This window comes from Plectropomus leopardus, chromosome 18 (assembly GCF_026936395.1).
Source record: "Plectropomus leopardus strain MGB_pleo_1.0 chromosome 18, ASM2693639v1, whole genome shotgun sequence".
In the NCBI taxonomy this organism is placed as follows: Eukaryota; Metazoa; Chordata; class Actinopteri; order Perciformes; family Serranidae; genus Plectropomus; species Plectropomus leopardus.
In genome coordinates, this window is record NC_142193.1 from 15,522,849 (window position 1) to 15,536,740 (window position 13,892).

General features: G+C 39.4%; 2 protein-coding genes across 2 annotated transcripts; one reads left to right on the plus strand and one right to left on the minus strand.

Annotated features, from left to right (window-relative positions):
- The first annotated feature begins 5,934 nt into the window (after nucleotides 1-5,934).
- LOC121956233 (G protein-coupled receptor 183-like) lies at nucleotides 5,935-7,020 on the plus strand. The gene has a single exon (XM_042504364.2). It carries the CDS (start codon nucleotides 5,935-5,937, stop codon nucleotides 6,889-6,891), a length of 957 nt encoding a protein of 318 aa, XP_042360298.2. The 3' UTR covers nucleotides 6,892-7,020.
- Nucleotides 7,021-7,438: 418 nt separating this feature from the next.
- Nucleotides 7,439-12,692, minus strand: LOC121956425 (zinc-binding protein A33). The gene is made up of 6 exons (XM_042504627.2): nucleotides 12,066-12,692; nucleotides 10,946-11,041; nucleotides 10,617-10,847; nucleotides 10,485-10,507; nucleotides 10,263-10,381; nucleotides 7,439-9,478 (listed from the first exon to the last, which is right to left on the minus strand). The coding sequence occupies exons 1-6, from the start codon at nucleotides 12,459-12,461 to the stop codon at nucleotides 8,940-8,942; spliced, it is 1,404 nt and encodes a 467-aa protein (XP_042360561.2). The 5' UTR covers nucleotides 12,462-12,692; the 3' UTR covers nucleotides 7,439-8,939.
- Between the last annotated feature and the right edge of the window lie 1,200 nt (nucleotides 12,693-13,892).

Genomic DNA, 13,892 nt, shown 5'->3' on the forward strand with positions numbered 1-13,892 from the left:
AATCTTTGAGTTATTATAGTTCATCCTGAGGGAGGAGGCATGAATATGTTAAACAAAATAAATGGCAATCTCTCCCTTAGTTGTCAAGAAATTTCATTCAAAACCACAAATGTCAACCTCACGGTGGTGCTAGAAGATGGTGCCATCTAGAGCCACGCCACTAGGGTGGCAAAAAATCCCTTCTGTTCAGTGTGGGTGGTATATGCACAGTGAAATAACCTTCACCTGGTTGATGCTGATGAGACTGCAAACCTAAACTCTGTTCAACCTGTACAGTGGAAAAATTATTTCATGTCTTGGCACAGTAGAAGGCTTAATATGAACATGTACAATCAGTTATCAAAGTATTGATACCAGCAGGGTTTAAAACATTCACCAGAGCAGCTTGTGAAGCATATTTGAAAACATTTTTACCATTATTTGAATAGCTTGACAATAGAGGATGCTTTTTCATCATGTTCTTTTCTATGTTCCCAGCAGGGAAATATATGCAAATACCTGATCATGACTGATGCCATATACTGTCTGATGCCTGCAGCAGTGCCCTTTTGCTAACATTAATACATCTGAGACAGGAAATAAGAGAAAGAGGGACAGGTTTCCTAACAACATGATTTTACATTGTGTTTATGTAAGATGTGACTCAACTCTGTTACAATTATATGAACCGTTGGAGCAGGCCAGAATATATCCTGTGTTCCTTGGCCTTTTTTATACAAAAAAAATTGGTCTTGATTGAATCCTAAAAAAAAAATTAAATTGAGGTAGATTTAGCCAAGATTGCATTTCATATGCTTTGAGCGTTTTGTCTTATTTATTTGATTTGTTGTAAACACATTCCCCACTGGATATGTAATTATTTTACTTCAAACTGTGTTTGAAGTTGTTGCTTGTTCGTACTTGCCCTAGCAACTAACACTACTTGTGATGCCAGAAGATCATGTTGAGTTGTTATTTTAATTCGAAAGAGGCAGAGGTTAATACAAACACACAAGGAATGCAGAAACAATCTTAGGAAAATGCCCGAAATACAGAACAGAATCTAAAATAAGAGATTAGAAAAGAGTGCAGTATATATTAAACTGAAGCTGGTACCATGAGTCCTGCAGTTCAATACCTGTTGAGAACTAATCGAATAATACTTCCTATGTGAAACAAAATGAGATCCGGTTGGCAGAACTTCTAGGATTAAACAAAATGTTTACTGGCAGGAAGAGACTGGCCCTGATGGATCTCAGACTGTCCTGGGAAATTTCATATAATGTTAACATCATGTCATTATCATACGTCATCATGGGCATATTGTGAAACAATATGGGCTTGTGGGCACAGACATGCAGAAAGTCCCAACAGCCCTTCTACATAGGAACAAGACACACAGACTTTATAGCCTATATCTTTTTGTTGTTGCAATGCATCTCTGTGTGGTTTTGTGTTTCTTTGTGGCTGATTTGCCCCTTTCTTTAAAACTTTGTGAATCTCTCTGGGTCTCCTTTCAACTGTTTTGCATCTGTTTGTAGTTGTTTTTTGTCTCTTAATGGTCATTTTGAGTCTCTTTAAGTTGCTTGTGGTCTCTTTGTATGCATTTTAAGTTTCTCTTTAGGTTTTGTGTCTCTTTGTAATCATTTTCAGTCTTTATATAGTTTGTGTCTGTGACAGCCGTTTTGCCCTTTTCCTGGTTTTCATAAGTCTCTTTGAGTCCCTTTGCAGCTGTTTTACTTCTGTTTTTACTCATTTTCTGTCTCCTAGTGGTAAATTTGAGTCTCTTTCTGACACTTTGGGCCCATGGTCCTGTGTCCAGTAGGCCTGCTCAGTAATTCATCCACGCATGTCATGTCTGCTAAAGCTTTAAGTTCTGCTTGTGAAACCCTGCTGTTAACATCCAATATCTAGCATCAAGTGCAGACTAATACTGCCCCCCTAGACCAAAATTAGGTGTAGCAACCAACTGACTCTATCCTTCTCTTTGAGTCTCTCTCTCTCTCTCTTTGGTAATTCAGACATCAATTAGACGATAGATCAATGTGGGTTTTGTCTTTGTGTCCACATGGGAACAGAACATTGGGTTCTGTTCACCTTAGCAGAGGTGAAAATGCAATTAACTACCCTGTGAAACAATCAATCCCGATAAACAGTGACACATACTCACACACAGGCCTTACTAACACTGTCTGTGCTCACCTTCACTTATTAAGTGAACGCTTTAAAGAGACGCTTATCTGAACTCAGTGCTTTTATTTTAGGTCATAGTGATGATAAAATTAAAAAAAAATCTTAAACAAAATGGACATACATTTGCTTAGGGGTTGTTGATATTGTTCTTGTGCACCTGTGATCAGCCGACAGCAGTCCCGGGATGCTCCCTGAAACCATATATCAAGTCCAGTCCGACAACCCAGGAGACCAGACAAAGAATGAATGAGTGGCAGACATAAAGAATATAGCAACGATACACTACAAGTAAAAGTCCTACATTAAAAAGCATGCTTTAGTTAAACAGAGGATGATGAAAATATACTCAAAGTATCAAAAGTTAAAGCTGAAAAACAGATCCTGTACATTAGATAGTTTTACTGATGTATCAGTTTGTAAGCAGCATTTTATTGTAACTGTAAAACTAGTATATGTAAAGTTTCCAACCAAAGGTCTGGGGCCCCTTCAGTGGATCAGAGTATAAATTCTAGGGGTGATGTGATTATAAATATGGTAGGAGAGAGAAAAAACAACTGTGCTACACAATTTTATATTAATTTATTACTTTTCTCTATTGTTTGGACTTGGAATACTTAAATGTACATTAAAACATACAATAATTTGCCTCTGAAATGTAGCAGTACAAGTATAAAGCAGAAGAAAATGAAAGACTCGAGCAAAGAGTAAATACCTCTAAATTTCAATACCAGATCTTTGGGATCAGGTTCTTAGACACACTCTCTGTTTTGTTTTTGTTTTGTTTGTTTGTTTGTTTAAATACTTTGCTTATGAGAGCACTTAGAGGCATCATATTAAAGAGGATTAAAGAGGCTGACTGGGAGCGTCACTATTCCCTTATGAAATCAGAAACTCCAGGAGATCCTCCCATCCAAAACCACGACACTCCAGAGAAGTTATAAATGAACCCCTGAAACACACACTGATGTTTGACACACGCACCTGCATCACACAACACCGCACAGAAGAATACTCCACACTGGTGAGTAAAAACAATAGAATTTGATCTATAAAAGCTCCTCAGGACAATTACATTTTGTACATTGGTTTGTGTCTAATCCAGGTATTTCAGTCAACTAAGAGAGATAGACAGGACTTTTTTGAGATCATAAGAATTAATTTATAATGTCAACCTAAAGAAATGGTTCACACATTTTGCAAATGTGGATGAACAATATCAACAAACTGACTTTGAGTATATTCCCCTCATCCCACCTTCCTTGCAATATCTAATGACTATTTTTGCATGACTTAGCAAATTAGAGTATGTAACGTGTATTTGGCTGTCTTCAACTGTCAATGGTGTTTTCAACCTAAATCTTGAGTGAGAACATCTCTGTAGATTCACTGAAATAATTCACAAAATCTGCAAAGATAGTTACTTTGAATGTATTCTTGTTGTTTTTACCCAGACTGCTGAATGCAAATGCATGAAATGAAAAATACAATAAAAACACGGGGGAAAAAAGTGACAGGGCAATAGGAAATAATCAAAATTATTTTAAAAAATAAAATAAAAATAAAAAACATAGATAAAACATAAGAACAAGACAAAATAATAATAATATGAAAGCAATATAGACTTAAATTTAGTTACGTTTGTTTTACTATGATCAATTAGTGTTAACAATGACAAACAGCTTTCAAGTATTATTGACACATGCTTTTAATTTTTTTCAACAAAACAAGTCACTTTTTCCAGTATAAACAGTATAAACTGAAAATTTTAATGAATAACATATAAAACAGATCATTGTAGGGTATTCGGCCCCTAATTAAATGCTCCAGAATAGTCGTCTCTTTAATATTCTGTTTTGTTTATTTCTTTTTCAGAATACACGCCTAAAGAAAAACACAATTGATTAAGTCTGACATCTCCTGGGACAAACATCTTGGCAAAGAGCTTCACTCCTTTATCAGAGTGATTAGCCCCACAGGAGTGTGTGTGGCCTGAGGTAACGACTGCAGCAGAGGGAGGTGAGAAACACTGTCCGCTGAGGGAGCAAGAGGCCCTTGATGGCTGTGCAAGGAACAATCACAGCCTCTGGTTTCAATGGTCCGTTCATGGGAGCTCAGGTGTAGTGCATGAGAAGACTCATGCAAATTAGCCCGACTCAGAGTTTTAAATAATTGTTGTAAATAATCCTGGAGCCCAAACAAAACAAAGCATCACATAGAACATGCAAAAACCTATCATTTGTCATCCATTTGTGGTTTATAGGGTCTAAAGACAGAGACACAGAGATCAAGACCCAGTACATCTATGATGGTTTACTTCATGTCTGATTCCAGTTATTATTCCATCAATCCAGCCATTATTGCATTTATTTTCCAGGTTATTGTCCTCCTCTGGTCAGAAATTAGTTTTAGGAATAGCTAAATGTCAAAACCAGGCTTTTAAGAGCTCCAGAATATTACCGAATTTCCACTGTCCTCACTAACAATAGTCGTAAGCAATGGTCTACAATGAATATGAAGCTTGCCATTTTAATTTGGGAATAGCTGCCCTTTTTATTCTGCTGTGAGGGGGTGGTGCTTTTAGTGTGAGTCCCTTAAGTGAGTTAGATGTCCCTCGATATAGGGAGTCACACTTCCCAGAGGAAGGTCCACGCAGACACGATAACATGATAACAGCCTGAGGTGAAGCCCGGACGGTGTTTGTAACATGTTTTTGTTGCTCTCTGGGAACTGTCTCGCTTAACTCTGCGGCTCGCTTAACTCTACTGAGAATAAACCTCTCAGCAGATTAGAGACAAGGATTCTAATGAACAATAGTTTGTTTGACATGACAAATACTGAATCATTTGTGCTGCACTAGAAAACACGATGAGGCATGAGTCCCCTTATGAGAACCTGGCTTTAATGGGAAATTGTATCAAGTGAGTGTATTCAGTAAGTGAGTGCTATTTCACAGCCCAGTTGTTAAAAGAAAATGTTGGCATTGACACCTCTCTGCAAACCACAAATATAATTAGATATGCACATTTCATACTTATCAAATCCATGTCTCTAAACTGAAGTGGTATATTAGCTGACTTTGTCATTATGAGGTGGAGAGGATGGTGGAGGTGCCACCTGGACTAGACGGCTGGAAGCTGTAGACCACTGTTTGACCAATGTTTTAACGAGTCATTGCTTTGTTTTCATTGGTTTTTATAGGCTCCAAACGCTGTTGTTTGTTCACAAAACATTGCTGTGTTTCTATCAGCTTTCAAGGCTGCAAAGGTGGGTGTTTTCCAGTGACCCATCATGTGTTTTACTTGGCTTTTTAGGCTCCAAACATGAGTGTTTTGCAACAACCCACCAGAGTGTTTCCGTCAGCGTTTTAGGCTCAAGATGTGGGTGTTTGTAGCGACCCATCGGTGTGTTCCAGTTGGCTCTTTAGGCTCCAAATGTGGGTGTTTTGCAGCGACCCATCTACGAGTTTAGTGCCATGAAAAGCAGTTACTTTTACAGAAACATACGGTATGTGTGTTTTCTGCCAGGATAGTGGCATGAAAAGAAGTTGGGGGGGTTTATTGAGACATGCCTGCTTTTCCTTTTCCGGAAAAACTGTTTGTTTTCAGCCAATACATGATCTTTGCAAATGCAATGCAAATCTTTGTGCAAATGTATCATGCTTTGCAGAAACAAGCACTTTTGTGGCAATGGGGTTGGCTCTCATTAATTTGTACTCCTCTCCCATCAGAATCCCATTTCTTATTCTTTTGCATTTGCAGAATCATGGAAAGAAATGTATCATCACCACTCAACTCGACCACTCTTCCACTCAATTCCACGGCTGACATCAACGCCACAGCCAAACCCTTCAGCGTGTTTGATGGGTGCGATTATCAGGTAGAGGGCATTCTCTTTGACCTGGCCCTGCAGAGCATCAACGTAATCGTGGGAATCCCGGCCAACTTACTTGTCATCGCAATCCTCATCCGCAATCGCAAAGAACCGACCACTTCGGACATATTCTTGGGCTGCCTGGCTTCTATGGATGCCTACTTCAGTGCCATGACCCCTCTCAGCTTCCTTAACCTTTACCACTGGCAGAGCAAAGAGGTGTGGTCCGCCCTGAAATTCTCCTTTGGTGTAAAAGACACGAGCGGTCCCTTGTTTCTCTCCTGCATCTGCCTCGATCGCTTTGTGGCCGTGCTCTTTCCAGTGAAGTTTGGGCAGCTTAAACATATCAAGTACAGGTTAAGCCTCACATTGCTGGTGTTCTGCCTCACCTTCGCCTACTCTGCAGCCAAGGTCATAGGAGGGCTCCCAAACTTTGAGAAGGTGTTTACTGGTGAGATCCTGGCAGCATTTACCTGGATGGTTGTGTGCAATGTGAGCATCCTGTGGGCCCTGAAGAAGTCCCGCAGCGCAGGGAAAGACGAGATGCACCCCATGAAGAAGAAGGCCTTCAAGATGGTGCTCTCCATCCTCTGTATCATTGTGTTTAACTACCTGCCACCTGTTGCACTGTTCCCTTTTGAGGATCACTACTCCCCTGATGTGTTTCGCTGCTACGTGCAGCCCATTGGCTTCGCTTTTCTCAACATCAGCAGCACCATCCAACCGCTTGTCTATCTGTCTCGTCTGGAGAAGGTGCCTTTCCTCCCAGACGCCTGCGTTAAAAAGTGCTGCCCCTGTGCCTCTGCAGAGAACAACACCCCCTCACCTGCAAAACAAACACCTGCTTAGGTTTAAGAAGATCTAATGTACATATTGAACCCTATGATGGCTCAGTTAACCCTTTGAAACCTGAGGCAATTGGCTTGATTTATCTTTAAAACATGGGAAGAAAGCAAAGAGCAACTTCAGAACTAATATTTTTTTCCTAGACATTTTTCCTCTAGCCTTTTAAAAATAATTTTCTAAATATAGTAATTTCTTGCAATTTATGGAAAATTTCTTACAAACCTGCTCATTGCCTTATTCCCATATTTTTGAAAGATATCTAACCAATTTGCTCAGGGTTCACAGATTTAAACATTTGTAAAAGGTGTCTGAATGCAGCACAAGAAAAGTGATGTCAATTCAGCTTTCAAAGGGTTAAACATTTGTCCCTGAAGAAGAGCTGTGAGAGAAGGAGCTGAGGACAATGAGTACAATACAGCTGTACATTTATGATTGATTTAGATTCTGCTTCATTTTATTTATTTCCAAATGTATGTTTTATTAAATAAATTTGTATGTAGTGAGGGAAAGCAATCCTGACAAAACAAAACAAACCATCAATACAGAGTCAATAAGTGGAAAGTCAGAGTTTTTATTTTATCTTTCATAAACTGATCATTTTCCAGATGTATAATTCCAAAAAGCAGCATGAGGTTTTTGTGTTCATTGCACTCTCCACTGTTATGAAATCCTTCAAAAATATTTGTTTGACTTTGGCGCCATCATGTGTGCACAAGAGAACAATAAACAAAAGTGTGTCTAATCCCTCCATGTGTCTCATAATGTGACATAGGCCTGACCCGTGTGAGTGAGGTGTGTATTTCTTAAAGTGCATGGTGCTGAATGGGTCAAAAATACCTCCCTCATCTGCATGCAACATAAAATGGTCATTATCAAAAGAGGATTCTTTTTACAGTAGTGATTTGGATATCAGTGATTTTGATTTAAGTCTCAGGCAAATAAAGAAAATGCAAAATTACAAAAGGGCTTGCAGCACACTAACACCCATCTATGAAACTTGATATTTATCTAATCATTTTCATCACATGCAATTGTGCACTCCCCTCTTCAACCACAAACAACAATGAAGATTTATATTATATTTGCAATTTAGCAATCATCCCCAAATTATATGCCAATTTAACTCAAGATCAACTTTACTCAAATATCATTTACATGTCATTTTTGGCCACTTACACTACCAAGAATGGTGAAAGGGGCTCTATGTGACATTCAGCACAGTTGTCTGGATGTGGTTCCCAACCTGGAGGTGGTAGAGCTTGTGGCTAGCAGCTAGCTGTGCTAACTCCTTAAACAGCCCTAAATAATGGCAACAGTACCAAAAGAGCTTTCAGATTTAAGCAGAGGGAAACCTGAGGGTGGGCACAACACTTCTGCAATGACACTACCCTGATATCAGACACCTGCTGGATAAGTGCAAAGCAGCGACAAAGAGCTAGCCAGTGGGGTACGTTCATGCATTAACAAGCACACACAGCAGATCTACCACAACAAACAACAGAGAAGCTCAGATTACAACAAAAACAGAGGTAGCATGACTTCATTCTCTGCTCAATAAGGCATTACTCCACTATATATATTCATAGCTAATGGTTTGCTGCAGTATTACTGAATGTTACATACAGAAACTTTGAACCATATTGATTCTTTCTTCCAGTAAAGGTAGCTGGAGTCAGCTGCCAGTTAGCTTAGCACAAAGACTGGAAATAGGGGGAAACATCTAGCCTGGCTATTTCTGAAGGTTTTAAATGCTGGTCTTTATGGGTGTTGGAAGGCGAGGATGCCAGGATCACTGCTTGCTCCTGTTTCCAGTCTTTATGCTATGCTAAGCTTGTATTTCCATATTTTTCATACAGACATTTAAGTGTAGGAGTTTTTGAAGCTGTTAAATGACTTGAATGAATCATACTTTGCACAAAATATGTGAGAGAAATTACCATTACAGCTGGTCATTCCAATAATCCTAACTTTTAACTTTTTGACATTGATGTCATCCATCAAAACAGGGCTGTGATCATATTTCTTGCATAATTAGTAAAACCTTCATCCACTTATTGACGTAACATGGTGACAAGTACCTTCTCAGGTAATATTCTCAATGGATGACTGCTCTGTGTATAAAAATATGGAAGTAAAGTTTCTGTGAACGTGTCTGTGAATGAATAAATGGGTGTTTCACCAGCAGCATCAAAGAAAGACACCGTCCCTTTGTTGTAATTCAGCAACACTTTGACTTTTTTTGGCACTTTTGTAACTGTCAGTGGTGTGGGTGGAGAGGTCATTGCCCTGAACTCTCCGTCCCGGAAACACAAAGTCCAGAAGCCATTCTCAGGCCGAGCAGAGATTTCAGAGTTCCGTGGTACAGACAAAGAGGCCACGCCCAGCAGCCAGTCCTGATTACTTCCTGTTTCCACGACCCAATGGTGGCTTCCTGAACCCAGCGCGGTCATGCCTACAACTTCAGCACTGATATGAAAGCGCTCTGGGTTGTCAGGACAACAGCTGTGCTGTTTTGAGTAGTGGAGGGAAGTGAGGTCGTCAGACAGGATGAGGCAGGGGTGCGCTGTGTTTGGGTCCAAAGTCACAGGGACTAAAAGACAGGATATTAGTAAAGAGATTTGTGTGTTAAACCAGTCCAGTCACCAGAAGAAAATGTCAGCATTGGGTGTTTCTGCACACCACATTTCAAATATATAATATCCACATTTTTAAAGTTACATGTTATATAAGCTGACATTGTAACTTGGAGGAGGAGGGGATGGTTGTCACCACTGCGTTAGCAGCACTTTTTTAGCAACTAAATGTGAGTGTTTTTCAACAAAACCATGTTGTTTGTTCCAATGGAATTGTGCCATAAAATTTGGTGTTTTTTCACTGAGACATCACTGCGTTTTAAGCGGGGCTAGTGCAACAAAAAGCATTGCTGCTTTTCCTATCACACAAGTGCGACCACAAACGGTTGGTTGGTAAAGGCATTGCTGCTTTTCTTGCCAGGATTGTGCCAGAAAAATCTCTTATGAGACAGCACTGCTTCTCCTTCCCGGATAGTGTCATGAAAAGCTGATGTTTTGTTACTGAAATCACAGCTTCTCCGGCCGGGATTGTGCCATCGAACTGTGTTTTTTAAGCCTAACAAGATCTTATCCTAATCAGAACCAGGTGGTTTTTGTGCCTAAATGTAACCACAAGTTAGCCACTGTGGTTGAAATATATAAAACAACTGAAGTCGTATGTGTATACAACTGTATCTGTATCTGTAGTTTGCATACAAGTACAATGCCAAAATTTTCTCCGGTGATTGGGTTGGCTAAAGCATTTTGTTGTACAATTCTTCTCAGAACCTGAAGAAAATAACATTTAGTCTGTGTACTTACTGTAGTCAATATGGTCCAGCATTTTCTCCCAGACATTATACTGAAGATTGCAGAGATGCACTGTCACATCGATCAGAAACCCAGACATGTTGTCTGAACCAAGCACTGTGTTTTTTTCTCTGTGATGAAAACAGATCAACATCTTACAGTGTGATTATATTCAAAAGAAGAAATAGTAAAAAAAAAAAAAAAAGTGAAAATCCATAATCCTTTTTAACCTACCTATCCTGTGTGTCTTTGAAATTCTGGAAAATAAAAAATCATGGTCAAGGTGGGAGGTTTTGGGACACAATGATTAAAAATTAATTAAAAGTCATTATTAAAAGTAATTATACGTGACATACGTATACAGACCTTCAATAAGACCATATCCTCTTCCTTCAGCTGCTCTTGTATGACTGAGATGGTCTCTGCGATCGACAGCACTTCTGCTGAAAGCTCTTTAATCCTGTCCTTCATTCCTGCAATCTTTTCTTCTTCTTCTTTCTTCACTGCTGCTATTCTGGCTGACTGTTCTTGGCGGAGGATCTGATGGAGCTGCTCAAACTGGCTCTTGATCATTTTTTGCGTTTCCAATGACTGAGTCTGTGAGAAATTATAGAAAATTTTGGTTTATTTGAACGACATTTTCTTTTCTTTCTTTTTTTGTTTCAATTTAAAACATCTGTCTCATTACAGGTTACCTTAATGTACTTGAATATGTCTGCAGAGGTCGTGTGAATTCTTTTGAGGCTGTCCACTTTATCTTGAAGGTTCTTGAGGGATACAGCAAGTTCATCCTTAAAAAATCAAGCAGATCTTGGTCAGCGGAGATCAAATTGTGTAATAAAACATTCAGTATGTAAAGTGCTTTGAATATTTGAAGTCTAGATTCATCAGTGAAAGGTCACAATCAGGACAGACTTGTGGGACAGCATTCTACCTTTAGGTGTTACCTTGAATACTTTAGTCCAGAGGCGGAACCAAATGATTGTTTTGCAAATCTCAGGTAAGTTTCAGGTCTTTGCAGTCAAGTCTCAAGTCAGGTATGACAAGTCCCAAGTCCCAAAGTCCTAAACTGAGTTTTGAGTCTTGAACAAGTCAGTATGTGCCCCTCACCGAATGTAATGCCATTTTAACAACAGAGCAATAAAAAATAAATTTACAAAAATCATGAGCAACCTCAGATGTTGAACAAATTTGGAAACTGTTGCATCTCCGTCTGTTATTTTCAACCCCCACGTTTTGCATACGGCAATTTCTTTTTCATTGACCACTGCATAGTTTTTCTATGCAAAGAAAATCATCTTTGGTATCATTTTTTTCCACCTGGTCCTCAGTAATGTAATGGTTCATGGTTCTCACCTGTAACTTGATTCGACGCCATGAGATTGGTTCATACTACGTGGATCTGGGGAGTTAAGTGTCAAATCAAGTGTTAAGTGAATAGCCTTAACATTAGTTGATATAGCAAATCTGGAGAAATTATTTGATGTGTTGCACACATTTTAATTTATTAGGCTCCAACCTTTAGGATTGGGGAAAGTATCAAGTATTTTCAAGTCAAAAAACTGAAGTCCAGGTGAAGTCATGGGTCGTTGATGTTAAAGTTAAGTCGAGTGCAGGTTGGGTTTTTTTGTTGTTTTTTTGTCTGTCAAGTCAAGTCTAAAGTCATCAAATGTGTAACTGGAATCTGACTTGAGTCTAAGTCATGTGACTTGAGTCCAAACCTTTAATTTGCCTTGACAAAAACAGCAGTCTGTGTTGCAGGTTGCTTTTACAATTTAGTTGGAAAGCACATGTATTTATTATGTATTTACTTACCTTGCAGTCCAGCACTGCTTCTTCTATAGGCGAGCAGTCATGATTCTTGTGCAGTTTGGAGGACTGACACACGACGCAGATAGGCTGTTTGTCAACCAGACAGAAAAGTTTTAACTTCTCCCCATGCTGATTACAGTTCATCTTCTCCTCCACCACCAATGAACTCCTCCTGGCCTCCACAAGAGCTTCACAGACATTTTTCAGAGCCAAATTGGTGGGAGGACTGGCCTTGGAGGCTTTCTTCCTGCATACTGGACACTCACGTATCCCTGTTTCCCAGCAGCGTTTCAGACAGCTCCTGCAGAAGCTGTGGCTACATGACAGCAAAACCGGGTCCATAAAGATGTCACAGCATATTGGACATGTGAGATCCTCCTCTGGCAGAGACATGATCATGAGCTTTTCATGTGCAATACAGTAAATGCACAGTTAATAGTTATATAGAGTATGTCCTAGGGTTTACGTCCTTAATAATTCCTCTGTCAGCAATAATTTAGCTTTCCGAGTTAAACTCGTCTCCAGAAAGCCTCAGAGCACACTAACAGCCTCTCTATTGTTCTTGCCATGAAGTAGCAAGTGCTCTTGGTTTTCCTGTGCATGACTTCTGTGGGAGTAACTCATTTCATGCAGCACAGTGTAACAACACTGTATGTAGCCGTGCTGGGAAACAGGAAATAAAGCCCTATTGGCTCATTGTTGGATAGCTTAAAACTGGTTGGTGACTGCGTGTTTGGAATGTCATCATTCAGGATATGAAGGAGAATCTTTCAGTGTTGAAATCCATGTTTACAGCCAAAGTCAGCACACAAGCAAACATATTTAACCTACTTATTTATTCATGCTGTAGTTAGCAATTGTCCATGTAAACAGGGGACAGTCATTTAAAAACAGCATACTGCAACTATTTTCATACATCAGTGAATTTAATGAATGTGCCATTGTTGCACAGCTGTGTTCACAGTGTGTTTTTTGTCTTTAACCCAGTGAGTTTTGACCCAGACTGGCTAAACCAGCTCAGAGCACTCAGAAAGACTAACCAACAAGTCACCTATTAAAACTTATTGTTTATGTTATGTTCTACTGTTCTTATGTTCTACATAAGACAGAAAGAGAGAGAAAGATGCACAGCAACAACATATTATCAATAATATAACAATTAGAATAAAAAATGTGAATAATAATTGTAGCATATGAAAGTATGCATATATGAATATGTGACAGTAAATGTGCATAACATTACTAATCATAAGTGTATAATAATAGTATAAGTATGAGTAATAGTAGCAGTAGTAGTGGGCATCAGGCAGTACCACAGCAGCAGCACAACCATGACCTATGGTTCAGGCAGTGGTGACGTGGATTAAATGCAGCTTTCAGTTCAATAAGTTGAAATCAGAATATTAAAAACCAATTAACTTTAACTCTGAAAACTTGCTGGAGGACTTAAAAGACAATATCACCATTGTGAAAGGGTGTCTCAAAACACAATTTGAGTTTCCCTGATGAGCTGCAGTGGAGGAACTGTGTCAAAAACAATACATTTTGTATTGAATGGCCTGTAACTTTGCAAGATCTGCTTGATTTGTCTAACTCGGACAGCTGACACTGGGTTCACACTGGATCCAGAAGTGCCCTGATATGTTATTTGCAGCACTGCCACCTGTCAGCAGTTGCCTTGCCGTTCACACCAGGAGTGCATATCTCTGCTCTGGTCAGCAGCGATCCTTCTCTGGTCCATTCTAATCACATGGAAAGTCCCTGTCCCTCTGTCCCTGCTTGCTTTTGTGTCTCTGCATTTGTGTGCGCCTGTCTGTCTCTGTCTACTCT